The following is a 22,351-nucleotide window of genomic DNA, read 5'->3' on the forward strand; positions in this document are numbered from 1 at the left end:
CACAGCTCTGTAGACTTGGACATCAGGAAAAAGCTACTATGTGGTCTGCTTCCATCATGTATTTTTACTGTATAACCTCTGAATTTTTGGCTGATACACTGCTGTTTTAACTGATTTAAAACTTAAAGCAATCGTAATTTGGCTTTGGTGTGGGGAGGACAGTGGTGAAGCAGATAGTTAGTGCTGCAGTTTTAGGAACCTGATGGCCACCACATGTGCCCCCTTCACACCTTGCCCCCATTGTTGTATGTTTTATTATTTTTTAAATACCTTAGCATTCCCACAAACTTGTGCATTTACCATATTTGCTTAAATGCCCATACTTACACTGGCAGAGGGTCACTGCAAAGGATTGCACTTATTCTAGCCAAGGAACTGATCTATATGACAATAAACATGTGTTTCCATTTATATGACTTAGTTGCTGCTCAATAAAAGTTCAAAGTTTATGAGACCACTTGAAAACAACATTGCTTACAGTCATGCTGTGTGTGTGTTGTGCACTGGTGGGATAGTGAAAATACTGCAATCTTAAAATGAGCTTACAAAAGGGTGAATAGATACAGAACAGGAAAAAAAACACCCTTATGCCTTAACAGCCTTAAGTATTAGTATTTTAATATGATTTATTATTGTTTGCTAGTACACGATTAAGTAGTACGTTACTGCCACCTAGTGGTGTATAAAGTATAAAGGTTGGAATACCTACTGAACTGTATTTAAACAGTACAGTTCACAAACTCGGCATGAATTTTTGGTTAAAATATTAAAAACTCGCTAATCAGACTGATACTTCGTGTGCAGCCTGATGCAAGTTTAGCCAGGTACTATTTTAGGGACACTGTGTGAATTGAAACACAGCCCTCCAGATCATCGGCTAAATCAGCGTCCTTTCTGCAGCGTTAACAGTCTGATAATGAGAATTTTGAATATTAAAATTACAAAATCCACACAAAAAAGGGTTCTGTGAACCTGTCTAATTGATTGCGGTGCACTTTGGTGTCTGTGCGTTTTTTCGCCCCTCTGTGGGGGAGCAAGTTTGTGCGTTTTCGTTCGCTTTCGTGTGTCTGTGAGCGCCTTCGTGCATCTCCGTGTCCTTTCGTGCGTCTTCGTGCGCTTTCGTACATTTTCGTGCGCCTTCGTGCTGCTTTGTCCTCGTTTATGCGCTTATGTTAACACTTTTCTTCAGTCCAGGAAAATACAAACACAGCGATGCCAGTTTTCTTGTAGTGTGTGTGTGTAGGGTGACAATCCATCCCAGACATCACACACTGTAATGTTTAAATAATAGGCTTTTTAATTAAAGGATGTGTGATTAAAAGAAATAAGAGATTGTGAGATATGGAGCCAAAGTCAATGCTGTTATTACAATATGCATTTCCACCAATACCCCCAACCCCCCCCCCCCCCCCCCTCCAATATAAATAATCATATTTTACTTTCTAGCTTTGCATACTGTTAGGACCCGTCAGTGTTCCCATTATCAACCCCCCAGGTTGAACACTGACAGGCCCTAACACCAACATCAGAAGGGATGTTCTGATTCTTTAAACACGGCAGAAATGACACTGCTTTAGCTGACAATGTGGACAAAGTCCACACACGTTAAAATGTGCCTGAAATACTGTAGTAGCTGCTTTAACTTGATGTGTCAAACTGCATACAAAGCAAGACACTTTTCACACATTTCATGTTGTTGGGTGTCTCTGTATACATTTGATTGTATACTTTCCCATCATTGTTGATATGATTACAATAATTAATCCATGTACAGTACATCAATCTTGGAGTGCAATGTAACACTGCTTTATGTCTTCCTGTGGTCCTCTAAGCATGCAACCTTATTAAGACTAACACAAATAAGGGGAATCCTTCTCTTATTTTGCCATCGAAACATACTCCTGTATAAGCACTGGTGCATTTTGTATCAGTTCCTGTAAATGCTGAACTGGATCTCTATCAGATGCCAGTGGCAGAAAAATGTTTGTAGGCTTTGCTGTTTGAAAGTCTTTAGGAAGTTTAATGTCACCTGGAACATGAGAGTTCCCAAGTAAAGCATGGTAGAAAGTTCCCTCTTGAAGCCTCTGTTCAAGAAATGTTAGCATGTCCTTCAGTCTGTCAGCTATCTTATCACTTTCCCACTGCATTGGCTTATGTGTCAAAAGCAAATTAAGCAATGTGGACTTTAAATGGTAACTTGTAAGGCTACACTTTCCAGTAAGATCATTTTGTTTTTTATGTAGAAATGAAAGGATCTGAAGACACTGAATATGGCATGAATTTGATGGAAGAATATTACTGAAGTACTGAAGTAAGGCCTTCTCATAACTAGTAAAAGAAACAGGCCAGTCAGTGTCTGAGATGTCTTGTAGGTTGCAAAGATGAGAGACTAAATACACCTTTGACTCTTCAACTTGGACCACTGGGGTGATATTAAACAGAATAACCCATCCTGACCTGAATCGAACTCTTAAAGCTCCAGGAGCAACCTGGTTGCGAAAAGCTAGCTCAAACTCATACTTGTGACTAATTTTCGTCCAAGCATTTTTAATAAGTGTCCTAAACCATCTGACAACTTGCCTTTTAGCAAGATATGGTGTGTTTGCCTGGCAAAGCATTCCACCAATGGCATCCTTAATTACTTTGCTAACCTCATTATGAGGATGAAGAAGACACAATGTATCATCTTCATCTAGGTTCCCATCCATGCAAGGACAACCATTTGAAATATTTTCAGTCTTCACCATTTTAATCTGTCCAAAATCCTTATGTCCTTTCAAAAATTCTACTTCAAAGCCATAAGGCGTTGGTGCAGTGATGGGTACATACAAATCGCAGACCATGCTCTTGCCTGTAGCCCAAGTCTCATATATGCTTCCTACTCCAATAAAGTCTCCAATCTGCATGTTTACTTCTTCACTGCTGGACTCTCTTGCAGCTTCTAGAAGTTCATCAACAAACCCCTCCACAAATTCACAGACTTGTCCAGACATGTTTGGAGGAATTTGTACACATTGGTCATAAAAGCTAGTCATAACTTTGCTGTCAGGTAAAGATATTTTTGTAGCAAGAGGTACAGAGACAGTCTTGCCTTTTATAATTGAAGTCATCATTCCTAACATTTTTGAATTGCTGCTTAGGCATTTTCTGAGGAGCCTGATCACTGACAGCAAAGAGAGAACTTTCCAAAAATACCAGGTGTACGTGTCCTCTGACTTTTGGTTTGAGATTTGCTCAGTGCCTGGTAATTCTTCAGAATTCAAGGCTGTATTTGCCTTAGCCTGCGTTTGTAAATCTCCACCATCCTTTAAGCCTTTCTCTTCTTGAGGTAGATCAACTTCTTGAGAGGTCTGGAATGACTTTTGCATGAATTCATATATGTTCTGAAAAAATGACCTGGATTCTATTTGTGAGGCTTGTATACTTTCCTGGGATGGGATCCGTTTGTCGATTACTGCAACCGAATCTGATGTGAAGGGCTTTTGAACGTCTGTTGGAGCTGGCACGTCTTCTTGACCAAGTACTTTACTGTCCTTTGACTGAATGTTTTTACTTTTATTTTGGCCAGTTCTTACAATTTCTGTTTGTGTCCCTTCTTCTGAAGACAAAGTCTCATTAAGCACCAAGACTTTGTTATCTGCGTTTGGATCTTTTTGAGACACGTTGTCTGGTAAAACAGAAATCATTTTATCATTCTGCAATTCATTCTGTTTGTCCTTTATTAACAGATTGTGGTGCAGAATATTCTGATCCTTTCTTGACTTTTCTTCTATGCCATTTGGTACCATTTGTTGAACATCTGACTCTTCACCCTGCAACACTTCCTGATTTGAATGTTGCAGGTCTGTGGCTAGCGAGTGCACTTCCTGCTCTAGTTTTGTTGCCTCCTTTTGAAGCAGATCCTCCCGCTCTTGCATGACCATGATGACGTCTTCATCCTGCCCCTCCAAAACAGTGTGGTCTTTTATGTACAACAGGCTGACCACCAGCACACAAACTCGTAGGAACATCTCCTCCATCCTGAAGCCAAACAAGATTTCTTTGGTTAAATGTGCCATGTCATTAATAAAACTGATTGAAAAGCCCAAAACATTTACTATGTCCATCTTAAAATAGAATGAAATGTAATAGATGATGCAAATCAAAGAAAATGTTAATGAATTATAATAATTTACTTTCTAAGATGTTGAACTCTAATAAAGCAGATGTTTTTGCATTACTAGTTTGATATCAAGAGTACAGTAGCAAAATAATACAAATCTGTTTCATGTATTGATTTTTGTAATAACTACTTATACACAATAGGGTTATCCAAATCATAATAAAAGACACACATATTAATACAAATATGAATCACTTATTTACAGTATGTAAACCTAAAGGTTTTAAAATTAAAATACTAAAATAAGGCCTGGGTTGTTGTGGTGTATTAACATATAAAGGCAAAGAGATTCTAAATCTGTTCATGTAAACCATCGTCTGATTATTTAAATTTTTAGAAGACCTTGACAGAACTCTAGAAATCCATTAAACATTCAGTAAAAACAATCAATATTTTTTTTAAATGTCACTGTGAGTGCATTCTACAAATATAACATCAAGAGCATATAAATTACATTGCTGAATAATATAAAAATAACCAAAAGGTTAAAGTCGATGACCTCCAAAAATCTTTAGAAAGTGTCCACTATAAATTTGGCACTAAATAAAAATGTTGTAGTAGTAGCAGATCATAGAAAAAACATGCTGCATGTCTTAAGTGCAAAAAAAACCCCTAAATGTTAAACAGTCGAATATTCCACTCTGCACTAAAACTTTATTTTGTGAAGCATGGTGGAGGAAGCATCATAGTTTGGTGGTACATACTGTATGTGCCTCCTAGAGTCTAGACAGCTTGGGGAACAATAAATTCAAAATTGTTTTAAGACATTTATGACTGTCAAAGTAACATGCATCATATATTAATAAAAAATAGTTGATGCAAAGAGTCCATGTTCCTAAACACACAAATCACAATAAAATGGTTTACAATTTTTTTTTTTTATTGCTCCCAGTTCAGACCCTAAATGTATATTTAAAATTTGCAAAATATAAAAAAAAAATGGTCTTAAATTCCTTCTTTTTTAATGCAAGTCTGATTTGCAGTTACAGGAAATGTTTAAGCTGCTGATGGAAGTTCTACGAGTTATGCAATACAAGGGTTTTTATACCGCTGTTATACCAATGTGTTTAATAAAAACTTACAATTTCAAACCTCTATTGTTTAGTTGTTAGTTTATGCATAATGTTTGTCTTTTATTTAAACATCTAAATCTTTAATTGAACAAAATGTATCAAAATTCTGCTATTTCCTGGTTCAGCTTCCTTTCTCACATAATACATTTAAAGCTTTTTAATGAATTGCTGTTTTGTTTTTTACATAGAAAATTTAAATTAACTCCACCTACCTGTAAAGTTTTGTGTTTAAAGACGAAGTTAGAAAAACTTCCAAGCATCAACGTTTGAAAGTAAGTTGCAGTTTAATGCAGGGTTCTGAACCTTACATCTCTTCCTTTAAAGGATGCAGCCTGTCAGATTTGAGTTTGACAACACACTTCCTCATGCACCTCTTTCCTCTCTGACTAACTGTAATACGTATACTGCCTCAAGGGTATGATCAAGGTCTATAGAGCAAAGGCTCTTATCATCAATCCAATTAGTAACCATTAATAAAATGTTTTTATATAATTTTCATCATGTAATAAAAATTTTAAAAAAAATTTAAAAACACGTGTTTTTATGGTCAGCATGATGGCACAGCTTACAGAGTGACTGCCACAGAGCAACATGGGTCCTGAGGACCTGGGCCCTTATCTGTAAACTGTCCCTTGGTGTGTACATGAGTAAATGTTGAAGTGAGTGGAAGTCCTGCAGTGCATTGGTGTCTTGTCCACAGTTCGCTTCTGTCTTGTGTCTAGTTGTCCAGGTTTATGATGATAATTTAATATGTTAAAAGTGCAATTAGCTTAATCCCTACACCAACAAACAGTGTTTTGTATTAAGCCACAGTTCTGCAAATGGAATATTTGGAATGATTTTTTGTATTGTATTGTTATACACTGATCAGCTATAACATTAAAACCACCTCCTCGTTTCTACACTCACTGTCCATTTTATCAGCTCCACTTACCATATAGGATCACTTTGTAGTTCTACAATAATTACTGACTGTAGTCCATCTGTTTCTCTGCATGCTTTGTTAGCCCCCTTTCATGCTGTTCTTCAATGGTCAGGACTCTCCCAGGACCACCACAGAGCAGGTATTATTTGGGTGGTGGATCATTCTCAGCACTGCAGTGACACTGACATGGTGGTGGTGTGTTAGTGTGTGTTGTGCTGGTATGAGTGGATCAGACACAGCAGCACTGATGGAGTTTTTAAACACCTCACTGTCACTGCTGGACTGAGAATAGTCCACCAACCAAAAATATCCAGCCAACAGCGCCCCGTGGGCAGCGTCCTGTGACCACTGATGAAGGTCTAGATGATGACTAACTCAAACAGCAGCAATAGATGAGCGATCGTCTCTGACTTTACATCTACAAGGTGGACCAACTAGGTAGGAGTGTCTAATAGAGTGGACAGTGAGTGGACACGATATTTAAAAACTCCAGCAGTACTGCTGTGTCTGATCTACTCATACCAGCACAACACACACTAACACCACCACCATGTCAGTGTCACTGCAGTGCTGAGAATCATCCCCCGCCTAAATAATACCTGCTCTGTGGTGGTTCTGTGGGGGTCCTGACCACTGAAGAACAGGGTGAAAGCAGGTTAAAAAGGTATGTAGAGAAATAGATAGACTACAGTCAGTAATTGTAGAACTACAAAGTGCTCCTATATGGTAAGTGGAGCTGATAAAATGGACAGTGAGTGTAGAAACAAGGAGGTGGTCATAATGTTATGCCTAATCGGTGTAATTTGGAACATATTTGGAATGATTTTTTAGTACCTGCATTTCTTTACTATACAGCTCAGAAATCACTGCTTTTGACAGAACAACATGGTGCTGCACAGCAATTCAGGAAAACACTCCAGCAGCTGTTATTTGAATAGGGTGAGGCAGCAACTTTGGCTAGGACCACACTGCATGGTTGTATCTAGCTATGGAAATAAGATACTTTTTTTTAACAGTGGCACAATGGCAAAGCTATTTGAGTCTAAACTGTATCAATAGTTTGTCCATAATTATAGTTACCTTGTGAATAAATATTAAAACATTTTTAAAAATGACAGAGCATTCATGCTGTTTTTGATCAGACTACGCAGTGATTGTATGACAGGGTAGCAGTTCTCTAGTTCTCTAGTTTAGGAGACTGCGTCAAAGGTTCAGCCATTGTAGGAAGTGTGCTGGAAGCATCAGAGAACATTCCTGAACATTCCTTGCATATTTGGATTAAAGAAATCTCACTAAACAACTTTTGACGAATTTGTAAGTATATTAAGACTTTCATTCATCTTTTTTAAAGCCAGTTACTGGTGATTGCATTAAAGCTTGACCATTAGTTATAATAGATATGTTTACCCTTACATGGAACACTGATTGTTTGCATTGAAAAAGTCTTTATTATAATCAGATATTGAGTGTACAAGGAAAAATGTGAATTTGTTTTTCAGTGTATATATAAAAATAATGGCATTGCAAGACAATTTGATAAAATATGTGTGTATCATACACATACAATATGGGCATCATATTTATGACTGAATGTTGAATTTCCTAATGCTGTTTATTTACAAATTCTGTTTGTAAATCAACTTAAAATTGATGTTACAATTTATCCAATAGGTGTCCAGCGGGAAGTCTGGGACGTTAGGGTCAGGGTTCTATGCAAGGCAGTAGAGCTTATCCACATTAAAGTCATTTAACCATGTCTTTATGGGCCTCACTTTGTGCACAATGAACAATGATCCTGTATAAGAAAAGGGCCATCCCAAAACTGGTGCCACAAAGTAACTTATTATATAGAAATAATTTAATACACCTGTTAGCATTGGGTGGGGTCAAGACAGGAAGACTCATTATTATTTTAAGATGTCCACATATTTTGGCAATATAGTGTCCTTCTTTTAGAAAGTTTCTAAAATCCCTTGTATCCATTGTAAGTAAAGTAAACTTTTAAGGTTTTTATTGATAACAGGCCAGTTTAGTGAGGTGTAGTATAATATACTTTCAACATTTATACAATCAGCTGAAGAATTAATTGCACCTTTATTGAAAATTTTTTTGGTTAATAAGCTTAATCTAACACTACAAATGTGAAAGGAATCTAACCGTCATTCATTCATGTATTCATTGTCTGTTTTACCATCGCTTGATCATATTTAGAGCATTGGTGGATCCGATTCACAGGGTAAAAAAAAATAGGAAACACCCTGGACAGTTTGCCGGTCCATCACAGGACAACAATTTATTTCAGTATCATTTTAACAAATCCTATTTAAATAATAGTTTTATAAGAAGTGTATGTGTCATAAACATTGGTGCCCCTGCATTAAGTACTTCCAAGTAACCCAATTTTATAGGAACACACATGCATCTGGTAAACCTGTGTGGAGAGCTATAGGGAAAAGAGAGTACTACAGTACATTCATCAATGTACTTGACTTAATTAGTTGCCATTATCATTTTAGATGTTTTGGTTTATATTTAAAACACTTAAACACAACTTATTCAAAAGTATCCACCTAAAAATGATTAAGTAACTGTATTCTTGCCTTGTAATGGACTGGAGACCTGTTTGGGGTGTTACCTACCTTTCCCCAGCGTTACGGTGGCTTGGTGGGTAGCACTGTCACCTCACAGCCAGAAGGACCTGGGTCTGATTTCCCGGTGGAGTGGCTTTCTGTGTCGAGTTTGCATGTTCTCCCCGTGTCTGCGTGGGTTTCCTCCGGGAGCTCCGGTTTCCTCCCAAAGTCCAAAGACATGCAATTGAGGTGAATTGAAGATACAAAGTTGTCCATGAATGTGTTTGACATTAAACTTGAAGTGATGAATCTTTTGTAAACACAGATTACCTGTCCCTGTCATGAATGTGAAGTGTGTAAAACATGATGTTAAAAATTCCAATAAAATGAATAAATAACCTACTTTTCCTGTGCCCGGTGAATTGTACCTACAGTGACCCTGAATGAGATGGAGCAGTGGTAAAACAGACAATGAATGAATGGATAACTATATTCTCAATATGACCTTTACAATGTACATGCCTGAATACAAATATTTTTGACAGCCATTCAGAACATCCACTCTCAGCAACAGAAATATTAAAATTCTATGTACCCTTAAAGTGAAAGGATGCAAAAGCTGAATGAAGTTTTAAAAAGGTGTGCATAGAAGTAAAAAAAAAAAAAATCTGGTTTATTCAGAATAGAAGATGCAAAGTTTGTACTTGCCTTGTGGTCTTTAAATAGTTCTGAGAATGTAAACTTCTGCACTTGGTTGTATAACCTAACACTACCCTAAATAACTAAGACACAAAGCATATTTTTAGTAATTATTTATCTTTGTCTCCCAGACAGATTTTTATTTTGAAAACCAACATAAACAAACCAAAATGGATAAGTTTCGTATGATGTTTCAGTTCCTTCAGTCCAACCAAGAGTCCTTCATGCATGGTATTTGTGGCATAATGGCTCTAGCTAGTGCTCAACTTTACTCAGTTTTTGAGTTCCAATGCCCCTGCATGCCACAATACAACTATTCCTACGGGATGGGGATCATGTTTGCCCCAGCCATTTGGTTCTTCCTTCTTGGCTTTGTCCTGAACAATAACGTGTCAATACTATCTGAGGAATGGAAACGACCACCAGGGCCCAGGGGCAAGGATCCGACAATCTTCCGCTACATGATTATTTCTGTAACACAACGATCGTTAATTGCTCCTGTGGTTTGGATTTCCGTCACTCTGATGGATGGTAAAAGCTTTCTTTGTGCATACAGCATGGATTTGGACATTTCTCAGTTTGGAAATGTAACTGACCATGGTTTATCCGAAGAGGAGTTCATAAAGCTGCTCGCCAAAATCCCTTGCAAGCACATATTTGATGGTCAAGATATTGTTTCTAGAGAAGCAGCCACCAGGTACATACAATGCGTGTCACAGGTAAGCCCATCTTGTCTTGTTTGTCCAAAAAAATTGTTCACATAATTTCAGTATTTATTTAAAGTATTTAGTCCCTTTTTAATCTTTAAATGTAAAACAGTATATTTGACTGAAAAACAGAAGGCATAATGTCAGATCAACAGAAAAAGTAAATGAATTATAAATATTGACAAATATAATACACAACAATAATAACAATGGCTTTAAATAGAACTATAACTAGTTTTAAGCTCATGCAAGTCATTACTTTTCCAGTTTACTAAATTTGTTAATAGTTAGCTAAGAAATTCATAAATAAGTCATTTAACTTTCTTTCCACAAGAATAAATATCCATTTGTGGGGTTTGTTAGTATGTTAGACACTGTCCACTAAACAGACCAAGAAGAAAAAGTAGGTCAGAAATCTAATCATAGAGAAGAACTGGTTGACTCATTTTATAACACAGCTTACAAAACAATTTAAGGCAGACCTGGTTTTAATAGTTTTTGACCAACCTCACTTATTTCCTCTACATATTAGGTGACTTATCTATTAGCTATTTGCTTTCTGAAATTGATGGGTACAGTCAAACTGATCCTATTTATATAGACACATAAGGGTCACCAGCTGTAATCAAACATACTATCAAGATTTTTGTTTTGTTTAAAAATACACAGTAAATCTAATGTCCACTTTAAACATTAATATTTTAGTCAAGTTGATAAAATCCCAGGTAGAGACAATGTATAACCAATACTCAGTACTGAGCTGTATTAACATTTGAATTTTTACAGGCAGTCGGCTGGCTCCTCCTGTTGATTCTTACTTTAATGGCTTTCCTTGTCCGAGCCATGCGTCCCTGCATGAACCAAGCAGTCTTCCTCAAAACTAAATACTGGTCCCACTACATCGACATAGAGCGTAAAATGTTTGATGAGATGTGCTCTGAACATGCCAAAAGTTTTGCTAAGGTCTGCATACATCAGTACTTCGAGAGCGTCAATGAAGATATGCATGGCTCAGATCATCAGGAGGACAAGACAGACAGCAAAGAGGACACCAACGAGGACAAAGATAAAAAGTGTAAAGAGGAGGATGACAAAATGATGGGCATACATGGCCAGGATGCCATCAATAGAGTTCTATGGGACTGGCACACATGTAAGCCTCCACTAACTCTGAGGAGGAATGAACTTGATGAAAATGACCACAAAGTTGGCTATGACAACGCTTCATTTAACAGTGAACAAAGGGGCTCTGAGAACAAATACAGCAATGGCAACTGCAGCACAAATCAAAATGGTCTTCTGAATGATCATGCAAACGGCAATGAACACATTAGCCAGCACACAAATGGTCTTCTGAATAATCACGCAAACGGCAATGGAAACATTAGCCAGCACACTTGGAATAAGCATAATCATCTTATGGAAATAAGAAAGAAACAGTGGGCTGCGTATTACAGCAAAGTCTAAAGATTCAGGACTGCTAGCATCTGAAAAGTTGGTAATTTTAGCACAAACAGCTAAATGCAAGCTAAGAAGCAAAATAAATTGATGCATGGACAGAGGTATTTAAAGATTACTTGGAATCTCTACACACATGACCAAGCTGAATGGAATAACTTTTTTAGACTTTTTTACATCCTAAGATGAACCCAAACAAGAAGTTTGCAACTCTCGGGTTTGCCTTCCAATACAATGACTAAAACATGGAACATTCATTGTTCAAATAAAATATAAACATCTATTGTTGGGGCGTGTGTGTATTGTGAGATGTATTGTGAGATGTCAACGCTTTTGCCTAAACACCTCTTTGTGAGGAGCCGCTAGCTATAACTGAGCAATGCCTACAATGCATCAAAGAGTCATGGACAATGGAGAGATCAATGTTGTTTTTTTCTGTTTGTACTGTACTATGTAGGCTTTATCTAATGTTATGGTTGTTCTGGAAGCAAGAGCGAATTCATTTCACTCAAACTTGTCTGACTCTCACCACCTCTTGCAAATCACAACAGAGGCCATGGCAGAGTCACACTGCTTTACATACTGATGAAGAAACTAACTCCCGATTTGCATACATCTGCTTTGCCCGCCTTTAGAAAGGCACATGGAGTTTCTTCAAGAAGCATAAATCATATTTTAGGTATTTATATACCTGAATGGTTATTTTTAAGCCTTTTATTATCCCTCAGGGGGGATTTGCAATGTTACAGCAGCTTCAAAAGTATAAAGATATTTAAAAAAAATTTATACATATATAATTATATAATATTTATACACATAAAATGTATACATTTTGTTGATCTCTGTGTTAAATAACTATACTGTTGCAATGCATAAACAAATAGTAAATCGCCTTTATGTTGATTGGATGTAGGTTTGTCCAGTTTGGTAGATTCTGTGCTTGGTTTGCCAGTAGATCCCTTAAAGGCAAACAGTCATATTCAGCTGTTTTTAAAGATACCAGAAAGGGCTGGTTAATTATCTTACTGTTCATTTAAACATTTTCTGGTGAGCATTGGAGGAACTCCCCCAGACTGACTTTTACCAATACATTATGTAGCTCTTACTCAATGCAGCTACATTGATTATTGGGAAATGAGTTCTCATGTTGTATGATAGACACAGTCGTGTCACTCACCCTGTTTTTTATAAGTAGGCTTGAAGAAAAAAAATTCCAAGTGCTGGTATTACATTCTTTCCTGCTATTAAAATAGAATAGACTAAATAAAATAGAAATTGTTTCCTTTTATACCCTTTCTTGTTTATCTGAAGACTGTAACGTGTAGAAGTGCAGCTAATAATGGACTTGATTTGTACTTGTTCACATAAAATGTAACTAACTTAAAATGTAGGCTCCGCATTAAAACTAAAGAAAACTGGCTTCCTGCACATGTGCTACTCCACTAGTCCTGATAGAGGGCACAGTTTACACAGAAGGCCCAGATTTATCCCAAGTAGAAATAGGATTTAGATATTATTGCATGTTAGTAATTATGAATGGATGGATCGATAAATATGTGTGAAATGTATATTGATCACAAAGGTGCTGCTGTTCAGTAAGGTTGTTTTTGACAGCCTAATCCGTATGTATGAAAATGTATCTTAAAATAAAGTATTTTTGTACAGCTGTCATGTCATTTATTTATTTATTTATTTATTTTTTTTGCAGTATTTTGCAAGATGATTTGTGTAGACTAAATCTAGTACAGTATGTAGACTAAATCAATTATATAAAATGAATTACTTGCTTTAGCATGGCGGTATGCCACTTTTGGAATAAACTGGAACAACAATTGTGAACCAGGTCTTTTAATTCATTTATTTAAGCTAATGGTTCGGTGCACACATATTTAGCCATACAATGTACCTTGAATCATAATTTTTTTTTAAATCTTGTAAAATTTTCATTGATTTCAGGCTAGAGACAGGTGGATAAGCAAAGCATTTGTACTCTGCAACCTTTGTTTGCTTGTTCCTAATTCTAGGAGCATTACATTCCGCCCCACTTTATATCACATTAGATTTGTCTTCCAGACAAATAAATTTAATAATTGCCCCCCTGTGGAAATATATAATCTGTATATCTCGGCAGAGATCAGGTTTCTTGTGCATAGAGTCCATCAGCATCTGCCAGGCCTACGGCTGAATCCCTCACTGGCAGTGTGCTTTTATTTAAACCCTCGCTCCATCTGCACAGACTTGTTTATATTCAGGTAAAAGGCGAATCGATTTAGGTTAGTGTCAGTCTTTTATGAAGTCAGCATTAAAGGTGAAATGCAGTGATAGGATCTGAGCTGGTGATGTGTGTATATCTCTACATAGAAGGGTTAACCTGGGTGTTTTGGTTACCTTTGTTTGCACTTTTTATGTTGTGTTTTCTCTTTTGGTGTTGTCCCTGGTGCAGTACATATGGCTCCTGCATACAGCAGGAAAGAGGTCATCGTTTGACTGCAATCACCCCAGAAAAAGACAAGGAGAAACAGAGGCACACTGAGAGTGAGGGAGAGAGATTGGAGGAGGGGAATAGCATGCAGGACTAAGGGAAAGAAGGAGGAAGGGAGGGAGGGAGTGAGGAAGGGAGGGAGTGAGGAAGGGAGGGCGTGAGGAAGGGAGGGCGTGAGGAAGGGAGGGAGGGCGTGAGGAAGGGAGGGAGGGCGTGAGGAAGGGAGGGAGTGAGGAAGGGAGGGAGGGAGTGAGGAAGGGAGGGAGGGAGTGAGGAAGGGAGGGAGGGAGTGAGGAAGGGAGGGAGGGAGTGAGGAAGGGAGGGCGTGAGTTGCGAGGCAAACCGGGGATCACATGAGCAGAGATCTGTTTACAAACTGAAGCTGGGAGACTGAGGCAGCGAGAAACACAGGAGCTAATACTCCGGGGCGACGACAGCCTTGCTTAACATACGTACAAACATATGCTCCACCCTAAACCCAGTCTACAGAGAACAAGGAGATTTGGATGATATGTTGAACAGTTATCTGCCAGTGCTGTTTTTGATTTTTTGCTCTTCGAGGAAAGGACCGATGGACCAGATGGTTTGAAGCGACAAGAAAAACACTCCCCCACACAACCTGCACATACAGTGCTGGTTCATACTCGCAGACACAGTCACACTACATATAGTTCTCTTCCAGCTTCAAGGTGTTATAAAGGTGCTTTGTTGTCTTTTGTTTTCATTTTTTGTATAAGGCTCTGAATAAGGATACCACTGACGGTTCGGCCATTTTCAGGAAGAGGAGGATTTAGAAAGAAGAATGACATCAGACGGAATAAAAACTGTTGTGAGATCATTACCATTGAGGACAAAGACTTCTGCATGAGATGTAGACAAAGTGCTGTCAACCATCAGTCTGAAGGGTGACACTCAGAAGCCTGTTTGTGGATCACAAAACCAGAATAACAATATATTTATAAACACTTTTTATCATCTCTTGTGTGTCATATTTGTCCTGGTTTACATTTTTTTTGGCAGTTACATTGAATCATTCTTCAAGTCCAGCAAACGAACATCAAGGACACATGGACCTGATCTCTTTGTCTTTGTGATCGTGCTCATGAATTCTTTCGTCGCTTTTCTTGTGCCGATTTCCGACGAAGAGAAATGATGACAAAACACCAACGAGGCGTCAAAAGCACAATTACCACGTAAATTAAGTTCTTACCAAGAGCTTGTGCAACCGGGACTCGGACACCTTCCAGATTTACGTGAAAACTCGAGTGAAAGTATCAGCTTGGAGTCGCGTTCAGTTCGGTTCATATTAAGTTCCGTGTCGGATTACATGCAACCATTTCAATGGTGTAACGGTAAGCAGCTACTATGTTTATTAGTTTTATTAGTTTAGTATTGTAATGTTTTATTTAAATTAAGTACATTATTTTAAAACATCTTGATGAGCATAAAGGTGGTGTATACTGTTGGATATAGTTGAATATATATATATATATTAGATAGATAGATATCATTCTACCAAAACAAGGTCCATTTTAAACGTTTCCCTTGACTAAAGACACAAGTCTTGTTTTGTGAACCTTATTAAAAATGCTAGTTTAATGTCAATGGTGTATTAGTTTAAGTGTTGTATTTTTCGACTTCAATTAAGTACATCATTTTAAAACAGCTTGATAAACACAGGTGGTATATACTGTTGGATATAGTTGGATAAATAAATGTATATATCATTCATATAGATGTATACATAGAGAGAGAGAGAGAGAGAGAAAACCAAAACAAATCTTTGTTGCAGATGTAGCAAACAACAGATTACTACAATGTCAATTTTAAACATTTTCCCTTTACTAAAGACACAAGTCTTGTTTTGTGAACTTTATTAATGTCATGTCAATGGTGTAACGGTAAGCAGCTACTCAGAATATTTGTATTAGTTTAAGTACTGTATTGTATTTTTCTATTTTAATGAAGTACATTATTTTAAAACAGCTTGATAAACACAGGTGGTATATACTGTTGGATATAGTGTTATATATATATATATATATATATATATATATATATATATATATATATATATATATATATATATATATATATATATATATATATATATATATATATATATATATATATATATATATATATATATATAGAGAGAGAGAGAGAGAGAGAGAGAGAGAGAGAGAGAGAGAGAGAGAGAGAGAGAGAGAGAGAGAGAGAGAGAGAGAGAGAGAGCTCCTACCAAAACAAATCTTTGTTGCAGATGTAGCAAACAACAGATTACTACAAGGTCCATTTTAAACATTTTCCCTTTACTAAAGACACAAGTCTTGTTTTGTGAACTTTATTAAAAATGCTAGTTTAATGTCAGTTAACGTGGTGTGGTGTTTTTACTACCCCAACAATTGTAGTTTATTTTCACAGGGCATGCTAAGGTAGAAAGGTACTTGTCCGTGGTTATTGCTAACACTCCACGAACTCGTGTAATATAGGCCTAAGCAGTAGAAAGTGAAAAATGCCATTCATTTTCTCTACAACCATTTCTAATTTTAGTGAGATAGTTTGAACATGACAACAGTGACCCAGCACGACCTACCATGTCATCGTTCAGTGTGATTTATACTTCAGTGCTGATGTACCTCAGGTGTTGCTCTGACTACGTGATCACAGACGTCCTCGCGCAACAAAGTATGCTAGTAAATTTGTGTAAACAGACTAAAATAGTAAAAAAAAACTCACAACACTGAATTCACACAGCTACACTATTTACAATAAAACACCTATTAAAGTAAACCATATCAAAATGCTCTTTGTTGGAGGAAAACAGCTATAATGACATCACTTGCATTTCTTTATAAGGCCTTCAGTTTATTACTTTGTAAAATGCAGCAAGGATAGTCTTGTACCTTTGGCTTAATTTCTAAAATCTTTTTAATTCAATATAATCGCTAAATGATTGTGAATACATCCTATAGTTGGTCAGTTTGGTTGAACTTTTTGAAGTCTTGGATGTTAAGTCTGAAAAGTTTATGTAGAAAATGAAAAGCACTTTAGTTTACCTCACCCGTTACATTAAAAAAAGTGAGCAGGCAATGTGTTTTCATTCTTATAAATGTACAGGAGCACATTGTAGTTTTAGTAATTAACTACATTTATTTATTAATTGTCTGTATTACCACCAGATGGTAGTTTTGTTGGATGTGGTGTCAAGGTCTCCCGTATTTGATTTATGCAGTGCTAACTACCCAGATGTTACCTGGCATGGAGTGTATAAACAGAATCCAAAAAAGCTACTAGTGTTCTTAACCAAATATTTGCTTTAGCTTTTATGATTTGGCTTAATTCCAGCCGCTATCAGTGGTAATATGTGCATGTTTATTCAAAGGCTGCCTTTGTGGAGTAGGACTGCAGCGTTCAGACTGCGATATGTCGTCCGAGGATCTGTACCACCTGCCTCTCAACGTCTACGTCATTGTGCTGGGCATTGGCCTGTTCATCTTTATGCTCAGCGTCATCTTCTGCTGCTATCTGTTCAGGTGTGGGCAACGAGCATACTTGCACACATTACACCCTCACCAAAACATCTCATAACATCTCATAATTTGACAACTTTGTCATACAAAAGTATGTGGACATTATGTCAGTTTGTGTTTAACATTATATTCAAAATTATGGACATTAATATGGTGTTACTTTGTTTGACAAAGTCTACTGAAAACATTAACAGACTTTTTAGCTCTATACACTCTAGCACTCATTGGGCATATTCTGTGGCTCACAGTGACACTGATGTAGCTTCTAGGCTTTTCTATTTCACTATATCAGCATTTAGAGCTGACAAACTAAACTGTTATGTAGGTGTCATTTTATTACAGTGCCATGTTAAGAAGTGAGCTGTACAGTACCTGACTTTCCCTTTGGGATTAATAAAGTGATCTATCTATCTATAGTATGAGCTACTGAAATACCAATTGTTTGACTATGAAGGCTGTATGCTTGCATCTAATGTACGGTAATTTGTCAGATAACATAAATATGGTTTAATATGGTTTCTGAAGTTGCAATGTCTTGTGGTGATGGTTTATGTACAGAAAATATAAGTGGTATCGTGTTGTGTTTGTTTGCCTTTGCAGGTTGAAGCAACAAGACACAAGACAGCAATATAGCTACAATGAGGTACTGCTTGGTTTATATACAGCTCTTATAATGTCGTCAGAACCCTTTCTATGTTGGCATAGAATCTGAGAATCCTCTTGGCCATTGTAACTGTGTGACTGATTACTAATACTACTTAAGACTACTACTAGTTAAGATGTTCATGTAAAATTTACTTTCAATTTAAATTCACAGTGGTTTTGTACCATCATTTTGTTCATTTTCTAGAAATACAGTAAACGTGTGTGGATTTAAGCACCATTTTTATGTCAGATCACATGCTCTTGCTCATGCGTGGAAACCCAGTGGAGAGAGAAACATCTTGTTCTAGGCTGCACCCCAAACCTACTACAATAAATATTATTTTAAACAGGAACACTACCATTGATGTTGTTTCCGTGTTGGCAAATGTAGAAGTTGACAAATCTTGTAGTTGCACTTGTGAACACTCTTTTGAAAATGACTAAAATCATTGCTTACGGTGTTCATGCAGACTACTGTTTTTATGCTAAACCCTAATTCTAATGGCAATTCTGTACCAGCAAAATTATTATTATAAGAAACTGTTGGTCTGGAGGAATTTCTTATGTTCTAAAGCAATGCAGCCGCAGTATTACAGGCAGGGCTTGTGGGTTAGTAGTGGTGAATGTAAATATAGCTTATGCTGTGCAAACGTCACTATGAAACTCAATATCTTTCCTCATCGATGGCCTTTACATGATAACCTTGCATTACAGTGGGTTTGTAAGTGTCCACTGTGAAACTGACCTGACACAAGGCATTTGGCAAACACATAACTGGCATCTGCCCCTGCAGTTTGTGGGCCATTCTTGAACCCATGCTTATTGCGTAAACGATAGTAAATGATATTTATGGTTTAGTAAACAGCTCTCTGATGAGTAACTGTTTGGTGTTTTTTCGTAAAGAATGAAAAGTAATGTGAATGTGGCATTGTCTTTCTTTACAGGTTGTGCTGAAAGGGGCAGGAAAGAAGCTGAGCCTTCTAGGAGTAAGTATTTATTTGCTTGTGGTGAATGTGTGTGTTTTTGTGTAAAAACGGTGTGTCTTTGCTTTGAGAAGTACAGTGCGATTTATGCACTTCCTCTTTAACTCTATTTGGCCTGGTTTTAAAATGCCACAACGGAAACTTCACTACCTGTCTGTGTATGACATCTAGTGTGTGGGTGGTTTCCAAAAAAAGTCAATGAACTGTAAAACTCAAATTATTATTTTTAAACCGTAAACTTCTTTTGATTGGTGTAAAATGAGGATTTAGTTTAGTATTGGTATTAAAATTAGCCATTACAATTTTTTTAAATAGACTTTTGAGTCCCAACCATACCAGGAACTTGCTTTTCATCTTGCTTTGCAAAGTATTTGATTTTAGCCAGACCAAAAATGGTCCACCATGTTTAGTTGTTTAGTTAGCAATTTAGCCACAAGGTATGGCATTTTAGATATACCGAACTTGTCAATTAGGAATTTATTTTAATTTGCAAGCTTGTTAAATGCAAGTAAACATGCATAAACTTGGTGTGAAACATGACATTATACATGTTTAGGCTGTTTAAAAACCTAAACATTATTTGTCTGTGTTTTGTAGCAGCCCTGTGCAGTTTGTCTGGAGGAATTTAAAGCTCGTGACGAGCTGGGTGTGTGTCCATGCTCACACACTTTCCATAAGAAGTAAGTGCTAAATCAGATTCTAAATACTTTTACAAAACAGTAGAAGACTGTCTTATTCATTAATACAAATATATGAGTTGAAACTGATTAGAGTAAATTAATAAGAGGCAACATGTAATGTCACTCCAAAAGGCAGCTGAAATATCAAGAGCATTTTATTTTTTTCCGCACCACCATCTGTTAGCACTTACTTGTCTAATACGTGTATGATATGGCCAAAAGCATTTGGACATCTGACTATAAGCTTGTTGGACATCCCCTTTTAATAACAAAAAGTACTAAAATAGAGTGACCTCTGTGTAATATTTTCAGCTATAGCAACTGAGAAGGCTTCTCACAAGACGTATTACTATAGAAGTATGTCTGTGAGAATTTGTGCACATTTATCAAAGAAGCTTTTCTATGTCTGGGCATTGATGTTCCAGTTATGCTGGAAAAGGAAAGGGCCTTCCCTAAACAGTAACTGCAAAGTTGGAAGTATATAATTTTCTTTATATCATTGATTTATTATACCTGTTAGCAATTGTTGTGGCTAAAACATGTGAATTCAAGAATTAAACGTGGTGTCCCAATACTTTTGTTCATACATTGCATTCATATATGATTGTGACATGCACTTACACTTGATCCAAAAATAGCTTTGCTTTCAAAGGGGTATTATAATGTCCACACAGATGTATTAACATGGTTTGACCCACCGCAACCCTGACTAGGATAAAGGTTATGCTAATATGGTTATGAGCCAGTCAGAGAATGCAAAACTTATACCAGCACATAAAAAAACATTCTTAGCAAGACCTGGATCAAATTGTAAGATCTTTTCCTAGATCCTGACTGGCCCAGCAGAAGTTGTTAGTGCTTTTCTGTATTTATGATTTTGTGGATTTCATATTTTTCTGTAACCTGTGAGCATCAGTGACCCTTTGTCAATTAAAAGCAGTGCTGTCAAGACTCCTAGTTTGGTGGACGCAGAATTTGGAAACCATCCAGTCGAGCTTCAGAGAGCTGGCTGTCTGCAGTAGTAAATAGATCCTAAAATAGACACCTACACAAGCGCTGGTGCATTGCTGGTGAAAAAAGCCACTTAAGCCACTTTTTGCTACCAAAAAGCCACTTAAGGGTCCTTAACTACTGTGCTGTAGACTTGATTTCAGGTTCACGTTAAAATGCATGTAACGTAATGTAAACCCAAAACCGCAATTCCCTTTAAAGCTAGCTTATTTATGAAAAAGTCCAAACTTTTCATTAATCGAGTATCATGAAGGAATTTGCACTGCTTTTTTTCAGATGCCTTTTGAAATGGCTGGAGATCCGGAGCGTTTGCCCCATGTGCAACAAACCCATCATGCGATTACACAACCCAGCACGTGGCGCAGAGGGGCCACAAGACCCTGAAGAAGTGTGACCCACTGAAAATTTTAACAACTTTAAAAAACTCTGCCTCAGGGCCATGTTTATCATCTTAAGTACTGCCGCTGTTGGAGCACACAAGATCCCACCGCCACCACTGGAGGATTAAATACAAGCCACTGTGTTCACCAACCAGTAGCACCCGATTGCACCGATCTAGGCAACAGTGATGTTCAGTGAAGGTAGGATGTGCACCACTGTTGATCAAAACAAGGTGTAACTAGGCAGGTATGGTATGGATGCATGAGAATCAGTCTGTGATAGCCTTAAGGCTATTGATGGTAAATAAAATGTGTTGTCTGTTTGACTGGTACCGCAAGTCTTTAACAGGCCTTGTTTAGTGCTTCAAAGTAATAAAATAAAATCTAAATATGAATATAGATACACAGCAGTTAAACCCTACTTCCCATTATTGAATGTATAAGGATCTCTGTTGCCACTTTTCTTATTTTGTATGGCTTGATGGTTTTTAAATAAAATTGTGTTTTGTGGTTGAACCTCTGGCCGAAGACTGATTTTTAAGTATATTCTTGTATGTATTAATTTATTTATTCGTTGAAATTGCACTTTTAGACTAAAACTAAAAAAAACAGCTGTAATTAAAATGGGCTGCATTGCAATCTACACTATAACATAATATAAAGCTCCTCTAACAAGTGCACCAGCAGTAATATGGATAAACACATGTGCCATGAGGACCTCCAATGTCCTCCTGTCCTAACCAAGCAACTACAGTGCACCAGCACTGTGGTCTGTCTGAAAACCTATTAAGCTGCCTTGGTCCCTATTGCCTACCTAGGCAGCTGCCTAAGTGGAGAGGATTCTAATAAGACATTGAAATAAGGCAGCTTAGTAGGCAGCATTTTAAGGTATCTAAGAATTCTTCTGAGTCTTCTGAGGAGCCACCCATAGGATGACGTAAAATGTTGTCTATGTGGAGAGCTCACTAGGTTTTCAGACAGACACAATGTGTTGCTTCTGTTCTGGACAACAATAGCAACAGAGGTGGACGTTTTGAAGATTG

General features: G+C 37.2%; 3 protein-coding genes across 3 annotated transcripts; 2 read left to right on the plus strand and 1 right to left on the minus strand.

Moving 5' to 3' along the window:
* Positions 1 to 1,712: 1,712 nt before the first annotated feature.
* LOC134328573 (inositol 1,4,5-trisphosphate receptor-interacting protein) lies at positions 1,713 to 14,997 on the minus strand. Its single transcript, XM_063009690.1, has 3 exons — positions 14,919 to 14,997; positions 3,425 to 4,020; positions 1,713 to 3,322 (listed from the first exon to the last, which is right to left on the minus strand). Exons 2-3 carry the CDS (start codon positions 4,017 to 4,019, stop codon positions 1,878 to 1,880), a joined length of 2,040 nt encoding a protein of 679 aa, XP_062865760.1. The 5' UTR covers position 4,020; positions 14,919 to 14,997; the 3' UTR covers positions 1,713 to 1,877.
* On the plus strand, positions 9,600 to 14,173 carry LOC134329554 (calcium homeostasis modulator protein 1). Its single transcript, XM_063010839.1, has 3 exons — positions 9,600 to 10,148; positions 10,923 to 11,584; positions 14,038 to 14,173. The coding sequence occupies exons 1-3, from the start codon at positions 9,600 to 9,602 to the stop codon at positions 14,171 to 14,173; spliced, it is 1,347 nt and encodes a 448-aa protein (XP_062866909.1).
* Positions 14,466 to 21,814, plus strand: zgc:175214 (uncharacterized protein LOC557610 homolog). The gene is made up of 7 exons (XM_063009692.1): positions 14,466 to 14,981; positions 15,097 to 15,428; positions 17,462 to 17,612; positions 18,210 to 18,252; positions 19,199 to 19,240; positions 19,835 to 19,917; positions 21,205 to 21,814. The coding sequence occupies exons 2-7, from the start codon at positions 15,404 to 15,406 to the stop codon at positions 21,320 to 21,322; spliced, it is 462 nt and encodes a 153-aa protein (XP_062865762.1). The 5' UTR covers positions 14,466 to 14,981; positions 15,097 to 15,403; the 3' UTR covers positions 21,323 to 21,814.
* Positions 21,815 to 22,351: the final 537 nt, after the last annotated feature.

Source organism: Trichomycterus rosablanca, chromosome 15 (genome assembly GCF_030014385.1).
Source record: "Trichomycterus rosablanca isolate fTriRos1 chromosome 15, fTriRos1.hap1, whole genome shotgun sequence".
NCBI classification, from domain to species: domain Eukaryota; kingdom Metazoa; phylum Chordata; class Actinopteri; order Siluriformes; family Trichomycteridae; genus Trichomycterus; species Trichomycterus rosablanca.

Coding starts and splice junctions, on each gene's coding strand:
- LOC134329554 (XM_063010839.1), top strand. CDS start 9,600: ATGGATAAGTTTCGTATGATGTTTCAGTTCCTTCAGTCCAACCAAGAG. Junction 10,149..10,922: donor ACATACAATGCGTGTCACAG/GTAAGCCCATCT, acceptor GAATTTTTACAG/GCAGTCGGCTGGCTCCTCCT. Junction 11,585..14,037: donor AGAAAGAAACAGTGGGCTGC/GTATTACAGCAA, acceptor TCCCTGGTGCAG/TACATATGGCTCCTGCATAC.
- zgc:175214 (XM_063009692.1), top strand. CDS start 15,404: ATGCAACCATTTCAATGGTGTAACG. Junction 18,253..19,198: donor AGCAATATAGCTACAATGAG/GTACTGCTTGGT, acceptor CTTTCTTTACAG/GTTGTGCTGAAAGGGGCAGG. Junction 19,918..21,204: donor TCACACACTTTCCATAAGAA/GTAAGTGCTAAA, acceptor GCTTTTTTTCAG/ATGCCTTTTGAAATGGCTGG.
- LOC134328573 (XM_063009690.1), bottom strand. CDS start 4,019: ATGGAGGAGATGTTCCTACGAGTTTGTGTGCTGGTGGTCAGCCTGTTG. Junction 3,323..3,424: donor ACGGATCCCATCCCAGGAAA/GTATACAAGCCT, acceptor ATCTACCTCAAG/AAGAGAAAGGCTTAAAGGAT.